Raw genomic sequence first — 25,325 nt, 5'->3', positions numbered from 1 at the left:
CAGGGGGCGGGGCGGTGGCCGGGGCGGGGCTGCGAGGAGGCCGCGAGTGGGCCGGGGCATAGGCGGGGACAGGGGGCGGTCGGCGTAGGCGCGGGCCCGGCGGGGTCCCCTGGGGACCGCCCCCAGTCCCGGGGCGCAGACCGGACCCCGCCCGGCGGGGGCGGAGGTGTGTCCGCAGGCCGGCCGGCCGGACCCACGAGTGGGGTGCAATGTTAGCATTTAGGGGTCTGGTTGGAGGCGATGGGAGGGTTCGGTGCCGTGGTTAAGTCCTTTCTGTTTCTGGAGTTGCGGCAAAATTCAAAGTTACAGAAAAGAGCCAACAGACTCAAAACAGTTAAAGGCCCGATTTCACTGGTTATGTTGTCACTATAAGCCCCGCGGCGGAGGGCGATTTTGAAGAAACAACACGGCATTCCTGGAATAAAGGGTCTCGGTGCGGCGGTGCAGGTGCGGGGCCCCGGGCGGAATCCCCCACCCTGAGGCCGCCTCTGCTGGGCGGGGGCAGCTGGGGGCTGCAGGAGGGCGGGAAGCCGCCGCCCCCCGTCCCCAGGTGTGCAGGCGCTGGGACTCGCTCAGGGGAAAGCCGCCCGCTCGGCCGTGGACGGGCACGTCTGCCTGTTTGCGTCCAAGTTCGCAGAGCTAGAGCCCTGCGTTCCGCGGAGCTCCCGAGCCCGTCGTTCAGCTCGCTGCAAGGGCATTCTTTTCTCCGACACGCCATCAAGAACACGTGAGGCATTCATAGAAATGGTAGATGCTATTCGTGGCCCAATAAACTGCTTAAACTTCTCAGAGGAGGGGGCGAATTGCTTAAGGGTGGGGGCCTCAGGGGCCTCGCGATGGATGGGAGAGTGACTTAAGCAGAAATGGTGGAGGGGTGGGGGCGTCCCAGGAGCGAGGGAGTTAGGCTTAGTACAGGGGAGGCTCTGGGCCAAGCGCGCCTTGGATCTGGGCCAGAAATTTGGGGGCCATTAGGGACTTTTCCCTGTTCCTTATACCCTTATGCACTTAGTTATTCTCCCCTATCGACCCCACTCGTGGCCCTGTTGGCTCAATCACTGGAGTGTCCCGGGACCACCTCCCCCGTCTGTTCCCTGCTTAGCAAACCTGCCTCCTCTTACCCTGAGTGTAAAGTCCATCCTCTTCAACAGACTTACCAGCCTCTGCAGGGTGGCCATGCTAACGTCACAGAGCCATCTTTGACCCCTGAGCTGTCATGCCCTGTGCTCCTGACACACTTGAGCCCCTACGGAGCCAGGCCCCTGTACACCCCGCAGCTTTGCTCTCACTGCTCTGGTCTATGCAGTGCAGGAGGGAACGCTGTACGCTGCAGGGATCAGAGACCAACTCCAACTACATAAGCATAAGGGAGGGATTGGCATGATACACAGGATGGGGGTCTCATCCTGGAATCCAAAGGCCAGGATGCAGCCCGCTTGGGGAGGAGCTGCAGAGCCCCAGGAGCTCTGATGTTCATACCCCGTTCCCTCTGTCTCTCAGACTGAGTTTTGATGCAGCTTGAACTCTATCCCACGTGCAGAGATTTATTGTCAAGCCAGGACAAAAGCCACACCACAAAGTGGCATGTCCTGCTGCTCCTGCATCTAGAACCTGATGCAGGCAGGTCAGGTCCGAGGATCCTGAGGGTGTCCTGCAGGACCAGCCAAGAGTGCCCCTGGCTACGCACAGGATAGAAATTGAACTCCAGCCAGCAGGAGGTGAAGGCAGAGTTTATTGAAGGTATAGAGAGAGTGCAGGTCCAGACAGAGTCTGGGAGATTCAGATAGGAAAGGAGGGAGTCTCATCTTTGTTTGGGGTCTGGGGTTTTTATTGACACAGTGGTCTGGTATGTGTGTTCTCTCAGGCATCCAGATGTCCTTCATAAGTCAATTATTCTTTGCAGCCAGGGGTCATGGCATCGAGATGTTTAGTGCGGGTGGCCTGGAATATACATATGATGGTTTCATCTGGTCATTCTCGCCTGGTCCTTCCTTAGATGTTGTCTGTTCTAGAGAAACCACTAACTCCTTATCTCTTACAAGGAGGACTTACACTATTCACACCATGAGGCTCGTGCCCTTGAGTTTCCCTATCTCAAAGCTGTAAAAAGGTCTTGCACAGCTTTCTGGAAGGTCAGATACAAACCCCGTGCTGTGCAAGGACTTGGCACTGACCCTGCTTCCATATCTTGGCTAGTGTAGAAAATGCTGCTGTAAGCAGAGGGCTGCTTGTATGTGTCCCTTTGAATCACTATTTCCGTACCCTTTGGGTAAATACCTAGTAGTGCAATTGCTGGGTCATAGGGTAGCTCTATTTTTGACTTTTTGAGGAACCTCCACACTGTTTTCCAGTGGCTGCACCAGTCTGCATTCCCACCCACAATGCATGAGAGTTCCCCTTTCTCTACGTCCTTGTCAACACCTGCTGTTTCCTGAGTTGTTAATTGTAGCCATTCGGTAACTCACTGTGGTTCTGATCTGCATTTCCCTGAGGCTGAGTGACATGGAGCATCTTTTCATGTGTCTGTTGGTCATCTGGATGTCCTCTTTGGAGAAATGCCTGTTATGTCTTCTGCCCATTTTTAACTGGATTATTTGTTTTTTGGGTGTTGAGTTTTATGAGTTCTTTATGTATTTCTTAATACTAACCTTTTATCGAATATAACATTTGCAAATATCTTCTCCCATTCCATAGGTTGCCTTTTAGTTTTGTTGATTATTTCCTTCCTTGTGCAGAAGTCTTTTATTTTGATGAAGTCCCAGTAGTTTAGTTTTGCTTTTGTTTACCTTGCCTGAGGAGAAATATCTAGGAAAAGTTCGCTATGCTAGGTTGTAAAAACTTTAAACAATAAAGTTCTGTTTCTGCTGTCCTATTTCTTCTTTCTAAATTGTCATACATTTCCCTTCTATGTATGCCATCAAGTCCATGATGCATAGTTATTTTTGTTTTAAACAATTATATATTGAAGAAGTGAAACGTGAGCACAGATGTACTTTGTATCTGTAGCTGTATTTATGCTCTCTCGGCCCCTCTGTGGCTTCGAGCTGCTCTTTGTTCTTTTACCCTCCACTCCTTCCTTCACCACGTGTTGTTATGCAGACCCAGGGCTGACAGATTCTGTCAGCCATTACTTGTAGGAAAATGCTTGTAATTTGCCTTCATTTTTTTGGAAGATATTTTCACTGATTATAGAGTCCACGTCGACGGGCACGTTTTCTTTAGCAGGTCAAAGCGCACTGTTGTGCTGGCTTCCGGCTTGCACCGCTTCTGATGAGAAGTGAGCGCTTACTTTCATTCCTGTTCCTCTCTATATGGTGTGTCCGTTTCCTCCGGCTGTTTTTAGAATTTTTTTTTTTTTAAAGAAGCCGTTGTTTTTCACCACTTTGTCAATGATATGCTGTAGTGTGGATCATCTTGTTTGTCCTGGTAGAGGCTTAGCAAACTGATTTAATTTGTGAATTTCATCAAATTTGAAAATGTTGCAGCCAAGAAGTCTTTAAATATTGTTTGCCTTCTCTTCTGTGACTCTGGTTTTATGAACGGCTTGACGCTGTTCTGATGTCAATGAGGGTCTGCTTATTTTTTCAACTCCCCCCCCATCCATGCTTAGGTTCAAACACTTTCTAAGGTTATGTATTCAGGTTCACTGATTTTCTTGTTTTTCCCTGTAGCTTCCAAACTGCTGTTAAACTCATCCTGTGAATTTTTCATTTCAGATGTTATATTTTTCATTTCTAGAAGTTCCACTGGGTTTTAAACATTTTTGTGTATCCTGGAGAAAACACCGTATGGTAAATGGAGATAATCCTTTAATCCTTGTACAGGTGCACATTTCTCCATTTTGTGGGCATGTCAGCATGTTCAACAGTCTCCGTATCAGTAGATATTTGAGTTGTTTCCAGCCTTTAGCTGTTAAAATGAGGACTGTAATGCATAACCCTGAACATACATCTTTCCTTCCTCCCTTTCCTTTCCTTTCCTTTTTTTCCTTTTCTTTTTCTTTCTTTCTTTTTTCCAGCGTATCTTTGGGATAGATCCTCAGAGGTGGAATTGTTGATTGAAATGATAAATGTCTGTGTACTTTTGCAGCTGTTGTCGGGTGCCTTCCCTTGGGTGGTGTAGGGCTTGTGTACCCGCGGAGTACGAGGATGTCTGTTTCTCCAAACTCAGCCATTAGAGAGCAGTGTCAGACCTTTGGGGTTTGGCCAATTTGTCAGGTGAGAGGCTGTAACTTGGCGTTTTCATTCATGTTTCTCTGATCATGAAAACCAACCGGCGTCGTCTGGAGCAGGGGCGGTGGTTACGCTGGGTCCCGATCTGTACCGCCCCAGGGCGTTTGATGAACCAAGGACGGTCCATTCCTCTCAGTGCTGAGATAGGACGAGCTCTGCAGGACTCGTTCGGGGAAAACAAAGCCCCATTAAGTGAATTCATGGGTTTGGGAAACTGGAAAGTGCAGGTTAGTGCCACCTAGGCACCCATCTTAGAGATCAGACCGTTCCCAGAGGCAGGTAGGGCTGAGCACCCAACTCTGTGCGTCCCCTCTGGGACCAAGCCGACTCCGTGTTTCTAGACGTTGTGTCAGAAACTGAAGGAGGCCACCACGGGCGAGCCCTGGGAGCTGGACGGCGTTGTCAGATGAGTGGATGACCTCCCTAGTGTTCTCTTCCGTGGAATGAGGATAATGTACCTATGGGCAGCGTGGTCAGGAAGAGCGAGGGTGGGAAGGCCACGGAACAGGACTTGTGTATGTTGTGTGAGCCGCGGTCGTCATCTTCATGGCTCGTTAGAATGCTGGTGTGTGGGAGGCGTCGGCTGGGCCCTGGGCTCTGTATGAGTTCCCGTGGCTACTGTAACTAGGTCCCACAGACTGGCGGCTTTGCCATCATGCATTTCTGTTCTCTTGGTCTTAGAGGCTGGAAGTCTGAGATCCAGGCTCGGGCAGGCTGGTTTCTCCTGAGATCTCTCTGCTTGGCGTGCGGATGCCGACTTCTGTCTGTGTCCTCCCATGGTCGTCCCTGTGTGTGTCTGTGTCCTGCTCCCCTGTAAGGACACCAGTCCTGTTGGGTCAGGGTGCACCTGAACGACCTCCTTTAGCTTGATCACCTCTGTAAAGACCTTATGTCCAAACATAGTCATGGACTGAGGTGCTAGGGGTCAGGGTTTCAACAGATGAATTTGCAGAAGATGATTCGTGCCCTAACAGCGCCCCCCATTCCATTGCAAATCCTCCAAACACGTCACTGTAATCCCTGCTGTTTTGAGGGTCAGAGGAGCCAGGGGAGCATGAGACGCAGACCAAGCTGGGTATTTAGGGGCCCTCTGTGTCTCCGACACTGGGCTCCACACTGGTCCCTGGAGATGCTCCCTGCATGCTGGGGAGAGAGGAGGCGGACATGTCTGTCACTGTCTGCAGGGGCTGGTGTCCCATCAGGTGTGTGCCCACGAACGGGGAAGTGTGGCCGGTTCAGGCATTGGGAGCGGGTCCTTGGATTCCACTGCCCTTGGGAGGCGCTGCTGATCCCCCAGGGTGATGCCCTCATCAACAGCCCCATTTCCCAGGAGGAAAATCAATGAGATTACAGGTTGTAGCCTTAGAGCGCACAAGCCCTATTATTATCTTACAGAAAGCCAGGCTAGCCTTCCTGTGGAGCTTTTAATATGACTTGGTGTCAATACTGTGGTTTGCAGTTACCTCAGGAAACCTATTTTGAACAAATAGTAGATCGTGTTCTCTGGAGCTCATGGGCAGCCGCACAACTTCTGGACGCCAACAAGCGTACGGAAACAACTCTTCATGTGGCAGGAGGAAGGCCGCTCAAGGCGGCTGTGTCTAACGCCTGATCAAGCTTCCTTGTCTTCCTCTGACATTTCCCCCGACTCCCAGCCCTGGGCTCTGACTGTTGACCACATGTGGTACTGACAGCTGTGGACTGGCCACGTGGACGCCCATGTGCAAGATCCCAGGCCTTCCCAGGAGCATGGATGTGCCTGGGCCCCCAGTCGGCTCTGACGGCAGGCTCCTCAGACACCCCGCCAGGTGCGCGTCCGCAGTGGGCGTCACTGAGGCACGGCCCCAGCGCCCGGGACAGTCCTGTGTTTGAAAAGCACGAAGGCTGTCTGATGGCGCTGTCCTGACAACAGCAGCCACTTGTTCTGTTCGATGCCTACAACCTACCCCATACTGGAGCTGTTTGCAGATAAGGACACTGAGGCAGGAAGCATCTGGGGCTGGGGGCTAGGCCGCTGACCACCCCTTGAGTGGTGCTCGTGCTGCCTCACTGGCGTGTGAAGGGCTGGGTGGTGGACACCTGAGGGTCTGTAAGGAAGGGCCAGGGGATTTGTGATGTGTGGGGTCTCCCCAGGTGGGAGAGCAGGGCTGGGGGGCCCCAGGCTTTGCCTCTCTGGAGCCTGAGCCACCTCGATGGGGTGGACGTGCCTGTGGCCATGGAGGCTCAGGGGTTCCCATAGGCAGAATAGCAGGGGGTGTGTCTCCGATCCGGAAGCCGCAGGAGCCAGGGTAGCTGCTCCAGGATCAGCAGCGCCCTCCCGCATCTACAGACTTGGGGTCCAGTCGGCGGGGAGGAGGGCCCCCCAGCGGTGCCCGCGTGGAGCTGTGGGTGGCTGTGAACATATGACAAGGGGTTGGTCATGCAGGATGAAACTACAGACCCTGAGAGGTGAACTTCTCCCCGGCCAGCTCTGCATTCATCGTGGACTCGTGGGCTCTCGTTTTGTTAGACGGTGAGAGGGACTGAATGCTGGTGTCCCCCAGATTCATGTGCCGAAGCCCCAGCTCCCGCGGTGATGGTGTCAGAGGGTGGGCCTTTGGGAGGCGCTTAGGCTACAAGGGGTCACAGGGGTGGGGCCCCCGGGGTGGGATCAGCGCCCTTGCCAGCAGAGACGCCAGTGTGCTGGCCCCGCAGCCCCTCCCTGTCTCTGCTGCTCCTTTCTTCCCAGGTGACACCCTGCTACCCCCAGGGCCCTGTGCTCACAGGGCCTTCATTCAGAGCTCCACGGCCACCACCCCGAACGTCTTAATGAGTTCTGAAAAGGGCCCTGGATTCTCGTTTTGTGCGGGGCCCGCCAATTATGCAGCGGGTTCTGATTATCTGCAGCGTTTGCTGCTTGCTCAGTTCTGGAATATACACAAGGTAATTTCAGGCTTGCTAACTCCTATCTCTGAGCGGAGCAGACTTCCTAACTAGGGCACCATGTCCAAGCACAGTTCTCTCTGTCGTGCTGTACGCATCATAATACCGGCCTCCAGAGTCCTGGGCTGGGCAGGGGGTGGGGCTCAGGCATCCCTCTGCCTCCCGTGGGCTGCTGTGCAGGCAGGCCCCCTGCCTGGTGGATGTCCCCACTGGCCTCAGAGTGACCAGTTAGGGCAGGGAAGGGCTGAGGTGGAAGGGTTGAGGCAGGGCCGGGGGCAGGGGGCTGGGGAGGGGCGCCCAGGTGCCCACGAGGTGGGGTATTGGCCCCGGGGACTCTGGCTGCACGGACAGGAGCTGCCTCAGGCATGGCTGGGCCAAGGCTGTGCACCTGCTTGCTGGGGTCACCCAGTTCCGACTAAACGAACCTCCCCAAACAGGCAGTGGTGTTGCCTCGTCCCCGGGAGGAAACCGCAGGGAAAGAATGGGAGCAGGGGGAGCACAGGCTCCCCCCGCACCCCCTGGCAGGGCAGCCCAGTCAGAGGCGGCCACCAGCCCCAGGGCCAGGTTCTTGCAGCCTCTCCTCACCTCCTGGACACAAGGGGGCACGGCAGCCACCGGCCGTGGTCAGCAGCACAGGTCAGCGTGTTTCAGATACATTTGCATTTTTCGTTAGACAGTCCCTTGGAGCCATAAGAACACTAACTGGATTAAAAACCCAACTTTTCTGTGCACTAGCGGAGTGATCAGTGTCACGGAAGGTGCTCTCCGTGACGGCCGCTGTGGGGAGCCGGGGAGCCAGCGTGCGCCCCACAGCCACCATCCGCCGGTGGATCTTCGGGGCCTCTCTGCACCCTCGCCGGGTTTCAGCTCCTTCAACGCTCTGGACCACCCCTGCCTAGGCCCGGGGCGGGGGGGGCGGTGGAGGAGGTGCTGGCCCCTACGTTGGGGCTGCCTCCTCCAGCCAGGAGCCCTCTGCCCCGGACAAACCCCGGACCCCCGAAACGGCCCCCCGGCACGGGCAGCCTTCATGTGCTGCCTTGCGGGATGGATCTGTAGGTGACGGTCCCCTTCGCCTTCTCAGCTTTTAAAATGATCATTTTGCGGCATAATAGAATTTTTTAGAATTTTAGATTTAGTTTTCCTGTGTGAAAAAGGCTTAGAGGGTATCAGAACCTTTAATAGCTGATGGGTTGTAACGCACCTTTGAATGTGATTGTCGAAAAGCCACTCCAAATATTAGCCTCAATCCAGACAGGGAGTGAGCGTGTCGTGAGGCCTGCTGGGGGCTTTGTGGTGGCTGTGTCGGAGCCTGAGCTGGGCTGGGACACCTGCAGTCTTTGGCCTCCCACCCCAGAAAATGCTGTGTCTGACGGACCCTTCATCTACACAACAAATAACTTTAAGAAGAGCTTAGCTCCTGGAATAAGTCAAATTATTTAAATTCTAGATAAATACATTTGGCGCCTAAGTCAATACAGGCTTGATTTTTAAAGTTCAGTTATAGAATCGGAAGCTTTTTGCATTCAATTTGAAGGAGCAAGATGTCTAAACACATGGTGCCTTCTCTCCATGCTGCTGCGTGCCCAGAGGACTTCAGAGGGGCAGCCTGCCCGGAAAGCACCACCCCCTTGAGGAAGGGGGGCTGCTGCTCCGGGTGGAACTTCCTGGTGTCACGAGGGTCCCATGTTCATCTAAGCCCCCGGGACAGTGAGGGGAAGCTGGGCAGGGGAAGAGAAGGTCTGTGGTCCCTCGGACGTCGGAGGATGTCTGTAGCCGGGGGGAGAGTCGTTGTCTGAGTCCCCCGGGTCTGTGTAACACACCATCTGCGTCCGGGGTGGGGGGGCTACCAACTGAAGGCACAAGGAACGGCCCGCGTGGAACCCTGCGGAGACCGTCTGGGCTACCCCGCAGCCAGCTTGGGGTGGGCGGCCGCAGGGGCATCCCCATCCCCCATGACTTCCCGTGGGGCTCTTGGGACTTGCTCCATGGCCCACCAGCCTCCCCTGCAGCCTTGGCTCTGCCCCCAGGCTGGCTCCCCGCATCCCCTGCACAGCCTCCCAGCCATTTCCAGGGGCCTCTGTGAGTGACCCTGGGTCCTCGAGTTGGGCGGAGGTGACCAGGAATCTTGGCACATCGGCCTGTACTTGAGTGTGTGTCTGCATTTCTGGCTCCCTCCCCGAGAGCACAGATGTACCGTCCAACACTGGGCTTGCGTTTCCGTGTGATTTAGCAGTCTGTCCACACCGGGCTGGCGGACACCGGCGTATGTGACCTGTGGCCCTGGCCCCACAGGGACACTTGATTCCTGCCGTAGACAGCGCGACGCGTTCCAGCACTAAAGGCTGTGAGGCGTCCTGCCCGGGACACGTGGATAATTAGCCCCCACCCCGTCCACTGGGGCGCCCGTGGCCCCTCTGCTGTATGCCCCGATGACAGGCCCCCCTCCCAGCGCCGTCTCAGTCCCCTCCCCCACGGGACATGGCCCCTTCTCAGACCTGCCTGCCCCGGGCCTCCCTCCTCCCCCTGCCAACTTGGGGAGGCGGGCAGTGTGGGGCCGGAGGGACCTGCAGCTGGGGGTGACCAACCACGAAGGGCAGGGCCCCGAGTCTGCAACCTGGCGAACTGCAAACTCCCCGCTCCCCCTCCTGCTGCCTCCGTGCCCCCGTCTCTCTGCCCCCTCAGTCTCCAATCCTCTGCCTCTCTCACTCACACGTGGGCATAGCTGAAGCACACGTTCTGCACGACAGACCCTGCCCTTCTCAGGTGCACCTGACTCTGACATTTTCTGTTTTGTTAAATTAAGAAGAAAATGAAGCCAGCCTCAGTAAATGGACGTATTCTGATATTTCCATTCTACGTAAGGACGCCAGCCAGGGCAGCGGCAGAAGCAGGGCTCCTGGGCTTGGCTGAAGGGGTCCCCGGGGTCGCGTGCAGGGGCCCTGGCCCGCTGGGCAGGTGGAGGCGGGGTGTGTAGCTGCTGGCTTTTGCTTTGTTTTTCCAGCTCTGGGGTGAGCCTTCCCTGTGCAGCCAGGTGGGCTGGGTTTGAGGCCCCTGATCTGCTGGGGGGGCACGGTGCCCCAGGCTTTGTGCTACGTTCGTGACCCAGGGATCTTTGGGAGGAGGAGGGCACAGGCAGTGTCTTCCGTGGGGGACAGCAGAGCATAGGACTTTACTCATGAACTGTATCTCAAACAAGGCGACCTCTTTTTCTGCTGTCAGTAATCGGGAGGCAGGTAAAGGCCATGAAGATGCTGGTCAGATGCATCCACAGAGATTAAAGGGGATTGTGGAATAAAAACAAGAAAAGCCAAACATGGAAAATCCACTTACTCTGTAAATCACCTATTTCCCTGATGCAGAATCTTTATTAAAATGCTTTTCTCAAGGGAAAATCTCGTGGCTTTTCTGAGCTTTAACACCCAGACTTTGTGTCTAAAGGTCATTTGGCGAAGAGCGTAAATCCAATGGTAAAGTGCAGTGTGGACGGGGGACTGAGACGTGCCATGGACAGAAGAAGGGGGCAGAGGCAGGCTCCTCCCTCCCAGGGAGCTTGCTTCCTGCAGCAGGTTAGTATGGGAGGAAAACAAGGCTTCACGTGTTTCTGAAATTAGTTCCACTTATATCAAAAAGCCTGCAATCTCCCTGGAGAATAAATATAGCACTCGTGTGTCAAGCCCTACAGGAGGGATTTACCAGAATGACAGAGTTTTAGATGTAATACGGGACCTTCCACTCATTCACGTACCCATTCACCATCTACGCTTCTATTCATCCATCTACCTGCTCATCCATCCAGATATTCCTCCATCCACCTATCCATCCATCATCTATCCATCATCTATCCCTCCATCCATCCATCATCTATCTACCCATCCATTCATCCATTATCCAGCCATCATCCATCCATGCATCCATCCATCCACTATCCATCAACCCAAGCACCTGCCCATCAACCCTCCATCCACATATTCTTCTCTCCATCCCTCTACCATCATCCATCCATCTATCCACCCATCCATCCATCAACCCAAGCACTGCCCATCAACCATCCACCCACCTATTCATCCATCCATCCATCCAACCATTGCTCTACCATCTATCCATTCATCATCCATCATCCACCTCACCCACTCTCCCATCCGTTTTTCTACTCCTCCTTCCCTCTCTTCCTCCACCTATCCATCCGTTCACCCATCCACCTGTTCACCAAACCCCCACCTGTGCTCATGTAAATGTCCACCCATTAACTCATTTTTCTGTAAATAGATATTAAGTGCCACTGTCAACCATGTAGCAGGCCTATTCAAGGCACTGGCAGGAATGAATAAGACCAGCTCAGTCCTCGCTCATAGGGGAGCTCCCAGTGCACTGAAAAGAGAGACAAGGAGTACCCCACTTCCATGGGACACCTGCTGGGGAAGGCTGGAGAGTGGAGGGGGGTTCAAGGAGCACTGACCAGGACTGACCCCAGAAGCGGGGATTACAATAAACTTCCAGATGCGGTGTCCAAGAGAAGCTGGGACGGTGTGAGGGGTCAGCAGTTGGAAAGTGGGGGAGGGGAGTGGACAGGAGGTTGTTCCTGGGACAAGGACAGGCAGAGGAGAAGACTAGAGAGGTGTCTGACTGGGCTGGACCCAGCGTGTGGCCTCGGGGAACCTGAATTCCCGCGCTGGGTGGACCCGCCTCCCTTAGCTTCCGGGGCTGCTGTAACAAAGCACGCAGGGCTGGATGGCCTAAAACAACAGGAGTGTGCTCTCACTGTTCTGGAGTGCACGTCTGGAGCAGAGGCAGGGCTGCATCCTTCCACAGCTCCCCCCGCCCCGAGAGTCTGTTCCACGCTCCTCTCCCGGCTTCTGGTGGTGACCTGTGATCTCCAGGAGCATTGCTGCCAAGTCTCCCTCCCTGTCACACAGACTTCTCCCTGGTGTGTCTGTGTGTCTGTCTCTCTCTTCCCCTTATAGGGTCACCAGCCACACTGGATTAAGCCCACGCTACTTCCGTGCGACCTCACACTAACTAACTGCATCCTGGTCAATGGGTTTCCCGCGTGCCACCACCGCCAGCATTGCACAGTGAGAGCCGCTCGTGTTGGGAAACGCTCGTATGGCGAGCATCCTCCAAAAGGACACTAACAAAGCAGCAATTACGCGTCTCCAAGTAAGGTCACACTCTGAGGTGCTGGGGTTAGCGCTTCAGCACCTCCTGCTGGGGGACCAGAGTCTACGGAAGGCGCTGCCCCCAGACGTCCGCGCCACCTGCCTGCAGGTCCTCCCGCGCGGGGCTGACCAGCATTTCCGTTGGTTCCCGTGTGTCTGACACAGTGTGTGCATGCTGTGGGCGCATAGCTGTGGGTGGAATTGGGGCGTTTGGGAGTGTAGCGCATTCCAGGCTGGAACCGTAGAGAAGCGGAGCCTGAAATGGGGGTGCGCCCGACTCAGAAGTGGGGCACGTTCAGGAGAAAGCATGGAGGAGGTGGGGAAAAGGACAGATACGGTTTCAGGTGATGCCAAGCCCAGACTGACCCACAGGGGGCTCGGGGGTACACGTCCACCTCAGACAGGGGTGCCCAGCGTTTGCGCACGCGAGTCAGTCAGCGACTGGCAGCCGGCGACCCCGGGTGTTCTGGGGTGGGCTGTTAGAGTTACACCCTGAGCAGCCGGGCGGGGTGGCCGCAGCCGGTGGCGGGAAGACTGCCGTATGTGAGGTGGAGGCCAGCAGCGCCCAGGACTGGGTCTGTTTCCGCACGTTCAATGTCGTAGATGACACAAACGCTTTCCCAGCGGATTTGGTAATTTACCTTCCTACCCGAAATGTAGCTGGGCTCCCGGCACCTGCCTGCCCACGGACGTGGGTGGCGGACTGCTCAGATCCAGCGGCACGCAGCGGCGGGCCGCATCGTACTCCATCTGCTTTGCACGTCCTCGTGCTTAATGGGGCTGAGTGTCTGTTCGCGGCGCATCAACCACGGGGACACGCCGCCTTTGCTGTGTGCCTGCCCGAGATGCCTGCCCGCTTTCCTACTGGGTTTTTGTGGTATGAGAACTCATCTTCCATATACATTTGTTTTTCTGCCCAGGGTTCCTGGCTCACAGCTCCCCCAACTCTTGGCATTTCCTGAAAGAAGAGCCAGGGGAGCCTCTTTTGTTACGATGTTTGGTCCCTGGTCCTGGGTCCCTGAGGTCCCTTCCCACCACCAGGATCAGATGTGTGTCTTGTCATTCACAAGCCCTTCACACCACAACTGGGTTTATGTTTATGAGGTGACTTTGGGAAATGCCTGAAGGAGAAGGACTGGTTGCCAAGGGAACCAGCCTGAATTAAGGGTTGGAACTTTCAGGCCCGCCCCTTGATTTCCAGGGGAGCCCAGAGGGAGGGTGAATCAGTCACCAGTGGCCAACCACACCTCTGTAGTGAAGGGTTCTACAACTGGAAAGGACGGGGATCAGAGAGCATCCAGGTCGGCGAACCAGACCGCCTCCATGCGCCACCGTGCTGGGCCCCAAACTCCGGGAGGACAGAAATTCTGTTGCTACGGACATCGTCCTGTGTATCCCTTCCTCTGGTAGTTGATTTGTACCCTGTACCATCCTTGGTAATAAACCAGTGATCTAGTGAATTAACTAGTTTCCCTGAGTTCCGTGAGCCACTCTAGCCAATTAATCGAACCCGGGGAGGGCATTGTGGGAGCCTCTGATTTATGGCCATTTGCTCAGAATCACAGGTGATGGCCCGGACTTGTGACTGGCGTCCAAAGTGGTAGTGGGGTGGTCGCGTGGGACTGAGCCCTTAGCCTGCGGGATCCAACGCCAGGTCCAGGTAGACGATGTCAGGATTGAGTCAAACTGCAGGACACTCAGCTGGGGCTGCATGGACTTTCTTGGTGTGGGGAACTCTCCCTCCTGTCAGAACCAACACTGACCACTGACCAACAATGTCCCCCAGTTTTTATTGATTTGTAGGAGTTCTTTATATATTTGAGGTCACTTGCATATGTGGCTCAGCCCTGGGCAGCATATGGCTCTCTGTCCATGGACTGCCTAGGCAGGACCCCAGCCCAGACACCTGGGGCCAGGACACCAATGAAACTCCTGTCACAACCCATGGGCTGTGGAGACAAGAACTCTCAGTAGTGCTGGGGTGGCTGGGCTCCACGGAAGCAGCTCCCTGGGACTGTCCAGAGAGGGGCTGCAGCCCCGGGCTGTGCTTGGCTTTCCATGAGGATCTCTCCTGGTTGCTGCAGACCCAGTGTGAGAGTGTGCCCATGTGCATGTGCTGTGTGTCCACGTGCATGTGCCGTGTCCACATGTACGTGCCGTGCCTGTGTGTGTCAACATGCACATGCCATGTGTCCACGTGCTGTATGTCCATGTGCACATTGCTGTGCGTCCACGTGCGCGTGCCATGTTTGTCCATGTGTACATGCCATGTGTGTATCCATGTGCATGTGCCGTGTCACGTGCACGTGTAATGTGTCCATGTGCCATGTGTGTCCGTGTGTACACTCCGCATGTGCACGTGCATGTGGACACGTATGAGGAGTGCAGCCTATGTATCTGCATGTTCGTGTGCGTGCACTGGGCAGCATGCATGCTGTGCATACATGCATGTGTGTCCCTGTGTGTCTGGGGTACGGAGGAAGGACAACCTGACCCCCAGGAATTCTGGGATGTCTTTCTCACTCCAAGACCTCTGGCCCCACAGCTCTCCCAGGCATGTGACTCCTGGAAGCCTCCCCGTGGGGCTGTGGCCACAATCAGGCCTCTGTTTTACATGCTTCTTCCAGGGCACTGTAGGTGTCCACGCTGCACCAGGGGTGAGGGCACAGCTGGAACAGGCCAGGGTCCTTCCTGCACTGCGGGGGACCCCCACGGTGAGTCCATGTGCACCCTGCCTGTTTCTGAGGTACCTCGGTGACTGGGGAGCATGGGGCATAATGACACCGTGGTCCACGTGGTTCATCCCCTTGGAGCAGGTTTTTTGTCCCCCGGGGTCTGTTGTGATGGCTCATCTTCACCTTCCTATCCAGAGGCTGCAGAGGTGGAGATGCCTGTGGGGACGGGACCCCAGGGAAGAGCACAGGAATCTCTGGAAGGTCGAGGCGTGGCTCACCAGCATGTGGCTGGCGGAATGGAGCTGACCCGTGGACTCTGTGTGTGTCCCTGATAAAGTGACATCCAAAGGAAGCAAGGTGTTCTTTGGGGGATCTGGAGGAAGAATGGTCGCGTGGATGGAGCATGACGGCCCTCATGTGGGTGAGCTCTCAGGACCCTCCATCTGGGCCAGGGCTGGGGGGCCTCCTGGGAGGGACCAGGGTCCTATGAGGTGGGTCATGGCCGGGTGGGAGGGACCCGCTGCCCAAATGCTTAGATCATGGTAGGGGCATTGGTGTCTATTCCAGGCTTAACGATAAGCCATAGAGGTCTCCTCTGGGACGTGGCCAGAGCTGACTGGTATCTAGAAGGACGCTTTTGGCCACAGAGCGCACAAGAGATCTTCAAGGGACCAAGGCAGGAGGCCACTCAGGACTCTGGTGTCCTGTCCCCAGAAGAGGGGCTTGGGTTGGGTGGTGGCGGTAGGTCTGACTGCAGGGCTGGAGTCGGAACACGTGGGGAGCCTGCAGGGGGAGCTGATGGGCAGAGGAAGGCTCAGGAGAGGCAGGACAGGGTGGCACAGAGCCAGCGGGTGTGAGGGGACCGTGCAGGCCGGGGCACTGGGGTCCAGGCCAAGCCCAGCAGTGCTCCCTCTGGGTGGGAGAGGCACTGGGCTACGAGAAGGAGCTGCTGCTCTCGGGCAGCGGGTGGCCACAGCTTGAGCCAACAAAGGCGGCCGCACAGCCATGGTCCATTTTCCCACACAGATTTATTGTTGGAGACGACTCACACAGGGTGTCGACTATGGACACAGACAGACAGAGACGCTGCGACACCGCTGTCTACGCAGAGTACTCAAGGCGCCTCGAAAGGCAAAGGTAAACCCGATTCCTCCTGGCAGCAGCCGCCAGCCACCTGCAGTCCACGAGCGAGCTAGTTTCCTGAGCGGTAAGCTCCTCAGCGCCCGGCACCCAGGGCCCCTCACCGGGGACGGCCGCACGACGGCGCTCACGGTGTGAGCTCTTGGCACCAGGGGCACGGAGCCGCGAGCAGCCTCCCCCTTCCGGCAGCCGCGTTCCTGTCGGGCGGTGCCAGGGTGCGGGGAGCAGCGCGGCCACCGTCCTCGCTCGGGACTGCCGACATGCTCAACAACGGCGCCCGCAGCATCACAGATCTTCAGAGAGCAGCCCCGCGTTCTGAGAATGAGTACTGACTCACAGGAACCAGGACTCTAACAGCCACTCCCAACACGAGCAGCCTTGCTGCGGATGTGACGTGTGCCCGAGAGAACTGAAATCCGGTGGGGGCTTCCTCCCCAGGTCCTGGGTCTCCAGGCTGCCTGCCACAGGCGCTCTGAGCGGTCAGGGCCCAGCGGGTGGGCACGCGCCCCTTCCTCCCGTGGCCGGGGGTCCGCGGTGAGGCGGCCACGGCTGAACAGGTCCCACAGTGAGCAGGAGGGGCAGCAGCCCACGCGGAAGCCCGGAGTTGTATTTCTGTCAGCTCGAAGGGAATACAGAGCATCCCCATGGCACAACAGAACCCCAGGCGGGCTCTGAGCACACGGGGTGTGTGGTGTGGGGACGCGCAGTGGCCCCCACTTTATTGCCTTGTGTGGTTTCCCCAGCGCACCTTCTGCACAATTAGGCAACATATGACATTTGGCTCTTTCAGTTTGAGCAAAACAAATACCCAGGAGTGACGAGCACTGGGCTCTCAGCATCCACAGTGACCGCTTTCTCCTGACACAGCAAGGACAGCAAGGCCCGCGCTGCAGGGCAGCGGCGGGGGGCGGGGCTGTAAGGGGGCGGGCTCGGCACAAACAACACAACGGACGTTTTCTACCTGCAGGAAGGGGCACAAGATCTACGTTAAGCGATCACGACACAGCACAGACGACCAGTCCTCTCCGGTGGCAAAGGAAGGGCGCTAGTGGCCCGGAGACAGAGCCTCCGCGTGGTTCTGGGAAAGCAGGAGTCGACGGTCGGCGCCCCCGCCTTCCTCTCGAAGCCGGGTTCCCCTCTGTGCGGGTGTCTCTCCTGCAGTGGGGCGGCCGTCCCGGGCCTCCTCCACGCCGTCTACACCAGGAGCCAGTGACGCAGCTAGGAAGGAAACAGGGTTTTTCAGAAGCCAAGCAGGGGGCTACTGGGTTAAAGGCGGCTCCTGGCTGCTGGCCTGATGCGCTCTCGCTCTGGGAGACGCCGTGCAGCCCAGGAACCTCATCTGGGAGGCGCGGGAGCAGCACTGCGCTGGGGCGCCACAGGCCCGACGCCCAAGTGAACCTTCGGGAAAGACGCCCCATGTATACGCCCTTATATAGAGTCTGTGGACGTGAACAACCTTATGTGTATAATGACACATAATGAGCCTTATGTCAATACATATGAATAAGTCTGTGGGCAAGGAGCAGACGGAAGGCACAGCTGCAGCGAGGGGCCGGTGCAGGGACCAGCAGCCCCGGAGGCCCCCGGGCGTGTGTCCCATCAGCAGCTGGGCAGACTGGGCAGGCGGACTGGCGATGCCCCGAGGCCCCTTTGCCACCTCTCTGGGGCCTCCGATCTCATCCCAGGGAAAAGCGGTACCCCGCACTGGCTTCCTGCTTCGCATGACCCCCAAGGAGCTCGGGGCAGGCCTGGCTCACCACCTGGGGAGGCCAAGATCGACAAGAGTGGGTATTTAGTTCTCCAGCAAATGTCACCGCCTGTTATGCAGCTGTGAGTTGGGGCTGTTTCTGAGCACGAGCCATTCGATCATGTTAAATGGCAAGAGCCATGTTTTTATTCAGAGCGAGCGAGTGCAGGGCTCCTGTGTGACGGAGCCGCAGCAGGCACGGGAAGAGGCCAGATCTACCGCTAGTAGGACATGGCTCCCTGCCACCCTCCGGGGAAGCTGCAGGCTTCGGGCTCCCCGGGGGCCGGAGCAGGACGGGCAGCCGCAGCCCAGCAGAGCTGTGTAGGGTACACAGGGGGGAGGGAGCTGGGGGGCCAGAGCCCTAGAGCTCCACGGGGATGCCCTGCTTCCGACCGATGTGTTTTTCAGGAACATTGAAGTACCTACGGGTGCGAGGAAACTATATGGTGCGCAGGGCGCGGGAAAGATCCAACGTGGATTAGGGTCGTGTTTGCCTCAGGGATGGGTGGGGGGAGGTGCGGCAGGTGCACGCGAGTTACTGTGGACCTGAAACGGCTGTGTGGAAGTTCGTGCGGTTTGCTCTTCAGATAAATAGCTGACAGGCCGCTGCGTGTGGACTGAGGCGAGGGTGCCCTACAACGTGCGCCTGAGTCACCGAGTTTACAAAGCTTCCTAGAGAGCACGTGAACCAGAGGACGGGGCAAGGTCACAACCAGAGCCCCGAGGGGAGCAGAGCAAGAGGCAAGGCTGGAAGGCATGGCCGCAAAGCTCCCAGAACTGACAAAAACGTCGATCCGCAGACCCTGGGCACACACGCGGTCTCAGGGCAGCAGCAGAGGGAACCGCCGAGAACTCACGGCTTCACAACCCGCAAGACAGCGGCTGTCCATCGTGAACTGTGTGCGTACAGAGAGCCTGTTTCATGAATACGGGCAAAGTAAAGACATTCCGGGGCACACAAGAGGGGGGAGCTTATCAAGAGATCACCTGACGCGGAAGTCTGAAGGATTTTTTCTTTTAAAGCAAGAAAATGATCCTCAAAGGAAAGATGTAGACACCAAAAAGTAAGATGGAAAAATAAACACTCGACATGCACATTGAACCCAGAGAGCATTTGTATACAAAATAGCAATTATAATCATAATGTGTCTAATTTGTGGGTTAAAAAAGACAGAAATGGAGTATTGGGTCCTAATAACCCAATAATCAGTAAGAGAAGTTCTAAGTCCTTGTAATATTCAGGATGGGGGTTGAGATATTGTGTCACTTTGTATATTTTAAGTAAAATATACATTTCAAAGATAACTACTAAAAGAATAAAGTATAGGTATATAAGCAAAGTATATAAGTTCCAAACAGAGAGAAAACATTAGAAAAAGGCAGGGAAATAAAAAGGAAATCTCTCAAAAAGCAATCCATAAAAAGGTCATAAAGGAGAAAAATAAACATTAGAAATGGGGCAGAGTTAAAAAGCCTAGAATCAATATTAATGATTAATATTAATAATCACAACAAATGTAAATGGATTAATCTCTTTGTCAGAGTAAAAAATTCCAGGTGTATAACAAGTTTGCAAAAGATATCTACATTTTGAGATCACTGCAAAGTTGAAAGTTAAAAGATTGTAAAGATGTTTCTGGCAAACTCAGGAGAAACCTGGTGCAACGATCATCTCAGACCCGGAGGACTTTCAGAGCAAAAGCCCCACGAGGGAGAGAGGACACATGAAGTCCCAGGGGAGAGGTGACAATTCTCAACCTGTATTCACCCCAGAAAGCAGCCTCGGGATATATAAAGCAAAAAACTGGTGGGATTACGGGCGGAAATTGGACAAATACACTACCAGGGTGGGATATTCTGCAAACGTTTCCCAGTTACCCACGGTCAAGCAGAGCTGAAGTCAGAGAAGTGGTACAAGGTCAGAGCGGCACGGTCACCAGCGTAACGTGGCCGACGGAAAGGGAAACGCATGCCAGCAGCTAGAGGACACACATGCATCCAAACACACACGTCACGTCTGCCACGGCGGGTCAGGGGCTCCGCCGCACAGAAGTCTTCACACGCTTCCAAGGGCAGGTGGCCCAGATGCAATGGATCAGACACTGATCACCAAAGTATCAATGAAACATCCCCATAGATTCGGGGATTTGAAAGCAGACTTCCAAGCAACTCGTGGGTTGACAAGATCACAATGAAAATTAAAATACCCTTAGCACCAAATGATAAGGAAAAGGCTATGCTAAGTGTGGTGGATACACCCTGTGCACGGCCTTGAGCGCTTGCATTAGGAAAGAAGGGAGCTTGAGAATTAGCGACCTAAGGTCTCATTTAGGAAGTTAGCACACGTGTAACAGACCAAATCCAAGGAAGGCATGGGCCCAGTCCTGCCGCAGGCCTGGTGTGACCCTGCCCTCTCCCCCTGGAGGCCCCAAGTCTCCTGGCTCTCTGCAGCCCCCACCCCAACAGTCTGCAGCAGCTGAGTGACCCCCTTGGGTCTGGGTCCGTCGGAGCACCTCCCGCACCCCCCAGTCCCGTGAGGCCAGGGCTCTGAGCTGCTTTGGGTCCTCTTCCCCCTTCTCTCCCTCACACAGGGGTCGGCTCAGAGGCCCCCTCGAGGGCCCCCACCCCACTCTCCATCCCTCTGCTTCCTCTTCCTCCCCAGCTTTCTCATTCTGCCCACTGCCCGCCCCGCATCAGTACAAGGGTCCTCCGAGGGTGGACCAGCCAGCGCACAGGCATTCCCCAGCCTTTGCTCAGGGAATGAACACAGCCTTGTGGCTTGCAGAGGGCCTAGAGGGCCCGTGGCCTAGAGGCAAGTATAAGGCTCAGAATTCTCCCCGAGGGCGGGTGGTGGGGAGACCAGCACTCACCCTGAACTGGCGTATCTCTCCGCTGTCCACCAGCTCGCGCTCCTGCTCGGGCGTGATGGCATAGGCCAGTTTCTAGAAGAGAAGGAGAGGCCGTGGGTACCAGTGCACTCAGTGAGGTGCAGGGGCCCCTCCTGACATGCCGTCAGATACTGGGGCTGACGGCTGGACCTCCCCAGACCCTGGAGCAGAGTCCAGGCCATGAGAAAGGACAAGCTTCTGTCCCTACGCCAGGCTTGCTATGGGCTCCGAGTAAGGGTACTCAGCGTGCGTCCCCCTCTGTCTTGAGGCCAGGGGACCCTCCCTTGGTGGTTTGTGTTCAGAGTCTGGACCTTTGGGCTGCAGGCCCCACCCCCCTCTCGCCTGGGCCCTGCAGGCAGGGAGAGGTGTGTGGGAGGGGTCCCCAACTGCACGATCCTGGCCTGCTTTGCCTGGGGCTTCCTCCGCCCTCCCTCCCAACAGTTCCTGTGACCTGGCACCTGTGGGGTGCTCCTTCCATGGAGGCCTGGGTCCGTTTCTTCTGGGAATCCCAGCGCCAGGAGGTGAATTGGTGCCCCCGTGACTAGTCCCCCACCCCCTCCTTTACAGGTGGCAGGAGCGTGTGCCTGACGGAGACCCCAGGGCAAACCCCGGCCACACAGGGGTTTCTGCAGGTGGCCCCGCTGCCCCTGCTCGGGCACAGGGGGGCTCCACCTCCGAATCCACCCCAGCCCCCGGCCGCTGCCTTCTCACCTTCACCATGCTCTGTAGAGCACGCGTGTGCACATGGAGCACACAGAGGGCACGGACCCTGGCAGGAGCACACAGGTGCACTCGTGAGGGCCCGCACGGACGCGCACGCACGCAGACACGCACACGGGCGGACGCGCACGCACGCGGGCACGCACCGCTGCAGACGCGTGCGCACGCACGCGGGCGCGCGCACAAGCACAGCCCGCTCCCTCCCGCACCTGCCCGGCCTACTCTACCGTGGCCCCCGCCCCCGCCAGCCCTCCCTGGAGGTCAGAGAGGAACAGGCAGCCGCAGACCTGAGAGGCCGTCTCCCCGCGTAGGCAGGGCAGGGTGAGGGGCCCGTGTAAACACGCACCTCCCGCAGCGAGCCGGGCAGGCTGCAGAACTTGTAGGCTGCGTAGATGGGCACCATGGACATGGAGGACGTGGCGATGGCCCAGCCCAGCGCGTTGGCCCACTCGGGGAAGATGTAGGCTCCGTAGTGCGGGGGCCTGAAGGTCACAATACTCACCACCACCACAAACTGAAACCAAGGGCAGAGGTCAGGCGGCTATCAGGGGGCGGCTGGGTCGGGGCGGAGGGGGAGCGAGCTTCCACCAGGAGGGTCTCCCGGCCAGGGTGGCTCGGGGCCAGGGGCCCGCCCACGGGGGAGTCCTGGCTGCCAGCCTGCTGCGCCTGTGCCGCTCCGCTAGGGCCTTGCTCCCGGGGCAGGAGGGGTGCACACCCCCGAGTGGGATGCTCGGCAGCCTCACAGCTGCCCTTGGAAAGCCCACGGGTCGTCCTATCCGGGAGACCCTGCCTGGCTTATCCAGCGTGCACAGGGACCCCTCAGCCTTCTGGGCGCATCTGAGATGAAGGAGATGAAGGTGCTAGAAGCAGGACCCCGGGGGCGGGGCAGGGGCGGGACCAGCAGCTTCTGAATGTCTGGGTGCAGCTCCTGGAGAAACTGCTGATTATGCCCGCAGCCAGGCTCCTGCTCCCTCCCTCTCTGCCTGCCTCTGTCTCTGTCTCAGACTGTTTCCGTCTCTGTCTCCATCTCTGTCTCTTCTCCATCTCTGTCTCTTTGTCTGTCTCTGTCTCCATCTCTCTTTGTCTCCATCTCTCTTTCTCTGTCTCTGCCTCTCTGTCTCCATCTCTGTCTCTGTCTGTATCTCTCTCTCTCTCTCCATCTCTCTCTCTGTCTCTGTCTGTTTCTGCCTCTCACTAGCCTGGGGTTGGCCCAGGATGGCGTTTTCCTCATCTGCCGCCGGTTCCAGACATGCCGGGGGTCGGGGAGACACGCGTCTCTGTGAGTGGTTCATGGGGCGCTCTGCTCAGACCTGGACAGCCCTTGAACGGCCTCCGGCAGGACATGTCAGGCCCTGTGAGCCATTGGGTCCTGGCCACGCGACGAGTCCCCCCGCCACTGCAGTGTGGCAGCCGCGTGGCCCTGTGCTCATGAACCCTGCGGCCGGCGGACTTGGCCCACGGGCTTGGGCTGGTGGTCCCTGGCCTCGATGAGAAGAGCCAGGTGGCTACCGGACTTGCTCGTGGTGGCCATGCTGTGAGAGGGTCTAAGTCGCTCCTGTCCTTGGCATTTGGGTCCTTGTGCCCCCTCTCCCCAGAAGTCTAAGTTCCACGACTGTCCTGAGGCAGGAGCCAGCCAATGGCCGTGCTCGGCTTTGGCCTCCCCTCCACGGCAGAGCTGCGATGGACAGCGGCCTTAACTGGGTATAGTGTTACCGTGGATCCCGCGTGAGGTTTCTCAGTGGGTCCAGATGGCGGGGGACGCCTTCAGGAGGCCACGGAGGATTTTAAGGGCCCACTCCCTCCCCAGCCTCACACAGTCAGTGAAAGCCCAGGTGCGTGTGGCCGCCGGGGGACCTGGGCCTGGGGGAGGGGGTTGGTTTGCACACGCGGGGCCCTTACCAGGAGGAAGCAGGGGCTGACGAACTTCCAGCATAGCCTCCAGTAGAGGCTGGGCCGCTGCCCGGTCATCTGCTTGATGTCCTCGCTAAACTGCCTCACGCCTATGGTGGAAGAAGCCGAGCGGGCCGGTCAGGATGGCACGCTCCCCGCCCTGGTCCCACCCCCACCTCCTGCAGCCCCCCCAAACCTCCCAGTGGTCCTGCTGGCCAGGGTCCCCATGCATGTTCACTGCAGTGACACCGGGTGACAGGTGCTCAACCGTCATGGGCACCGAGGGACATGTGTGGGGTGCCAGTGGCTCCCCGGCCTTTTCTCGTCCTCTTCCTCCCTCAGCGCTTCCTCCCTTGTCCTAGGCTGTCCTGCCTCCCCTTGGCCAGAACTGCTGCTTTTTCTTTTTAAAAAAATTGTGGTAAAATACATATAACGTAACATTTGCTGTTTTCACCATTCTTACATGTGGGGTTCAGAGCCGCTAATTTACGTTGCTGTGCGACCAACACTGCATTGATGGTTCTAGAACTTTCCCATCTCCCCAAACCGAAGGTCTGTCCCCGTGAAGCACTAGCTCCGTGCCCCTCCCCAGCCCTGGGAGCCCACCGTGACTTTCTGTCTCATGTGAGTGCCACCCTACAGGACTTGTCCTTTCCCGACTGGCTTATCTCGCTCGGCCTGAGGTTCTCAAGCCTCCTCCGTGTTGTGGCAGGTGTCAGAATGTCCTTCCTTTCAAGGCTGAAAATATTCCAGGATCTGTTTACAATTGTTATTTTTTGGGGAAAGCTATTTCTAGAAACTTACTGAGCTGGCATGTTCTCTAGGAGGTCTCAACAGTGATTTCTCCCACCCTGAGGCTGGCCTGGCCTCTGCTTGGACGACCACAGCCAGTCCACTGAGCCTTGGGTGAGTCTCGTGGGGGTTGCATTGGGGACATGTTCGGAAGACCCCTCCATTCAGAATTCCCTCTGCACACGTCAGCCCCATCATCGGAACCCCGGACATGGAGATGGACCAGGGGCAGAGTGGGATGGAGAAGGGTGAACCCAAGGCCAGCCCCTTGGCCCCTCTGGACTCGGCCCCATGAGTGGTCAGGGCAGCCCATGGCCCCTCCTGGTGCTGGGCTGCTGGCTCGAAGACCAACAGGGACCGTTGGTGCACAGAGAGCCTGGCACACTAACACATCTTACAGGAAACACAGCCTGTGTGTAGGGATGAGGGATGTGAATGGCCGTTTGGAGAAACAATGTGGGCTCTGTCTTCCGAGGCTCTGGGGAGCACGTGGTCACCAGCGTCTCTCCCGCCTCACCAGCACTGAGCTTATGACCGATGGACGCATTTGGGGCACCTCCTCTCTTTCACTGTGGGGTTTCATTTGGGGGTGGGGAAGAGAGCCCAATTTAAAATGATCAAGTATTGATTCTAGGTGCCAATGAAAGCACAGGGTTCAATATTTCCCTTTTCTGTAGAAAAGAAAATATAATTGAAAAAGCGTCCTGGGAATCTGAACTATCTCTCAGGTGCAGCCTCGCAAGGCCGACGTGCTTCTTCAGGCCACGCTGTCCGTGGCCCCGAGGCAGAGGCCGTGAGCCCTGCGCCACACTAGGGCTCCCACAGAGGGGGGCTGGCGCTGCACGGCAGACTGTTAGCTCTGGGCTGGAGCACATAGCCAGGGAGAGGTGCACCTGCTCCCCAGAGCTGTCACCGCTAAGTGCCCCAGAAAAGCCTGGCCAGGTGCTCTCTCCTTACGGGACAGCAGGCAAGGTGGGCAGCTTGCCCAGGTCAGCACGCTGAGAAAGGACAGCGCCTTCTCCAGCTCGGGTGCCCGTGGCTGTCACGACGCCCGGAGCACGACTCAGCGGCCCAGCGGGGGCGGGACAGCCATGGCGGCAGGGGCCCAGTCTCGTCTGGGTGCTGCCTGCCCGCCCGAGGCTCCCGGCCTCGAGAGGCTCGGAGCT

The 25,325-nt window shown here is 57.0% G+C and overlaps 1 protein-coding gene and 1 long non-coding RNA gene across 3 annotated transcripts in view; one reads left to right on the top strand and one right to left on the bottom strand.

Moving 5' to 3' along the window:
• The first annotated feature begins 2,711 nt into the window (after positions 1–2,711).
• On the top strand, positions 2,712–16,142 carry LOC117801611. Of its 2 annotated transcripts, XR_004624370.1 has the most exons (6): positions 2,712–7,787; positions 7,887–10,717; positions 12,113–12,308; positions 14,935–15,021; positions 15,178–15,403; positions 16,009–16,142. It is a non-coding gene; the product is annotated as an uncharacterized LOC117801611 (long non-coding RNA). The 2 variants fall into 2 exon arrangements; XR_004624369.1 differs by having other exon boundaries at positions 2,712–10,717.
• SLC6A3 (solute carrier family 6 member 3) overlaps positions 15,992–25,325 on the bottom strand; it is a 41,424-nt gene continuing 32,090 nt past the window's right edge. Inside the window, exons 12-15 of the mRNA XM_019799247.2 lie at positions 23,377–23,477; positions 21,824–21,991; positions 20,740–20,811; positions 15,992–17,340 (exon numbers count right to left, since the gene is read on the bottom strand). Of these exons, the coding sequence (XP_019654806.2) occupies positions 17,317–17,340; positions 20,740–20,811; positions 21,824–21,991; positions 23,377–23,477 (365 nt within the window). The 3' untranslated portion in view covers positions 15,992–17,316. The remainder of the gene's footprint in view (positions 17,341–20,739; positions 20,812–21,823; positions 21,992–23,376; positions 23,478–25,325) is intronic.

Source organism: Ailuropoda melanoleuca, chromosome 3 (assembly GCF_002007445.2).
Source record: "Ailuropoda melanoleuca isolate Jingjing chromosome 3, ASM200744v2, whole genome shotgun sequence".
Taxonomy (NCBI): domain Eukaryota; kingdom Metazoa; phylum Chordata; class Mammalia; order Carnivora; family Ursidae; genus Ailuropoda; species Ailuropoda melanoleuca.
The sequence above is the reverse complement of the archived record's forward strand: the minus strand, read 5'-3'. Positions and strand labels throughout refer to the sequence as shown.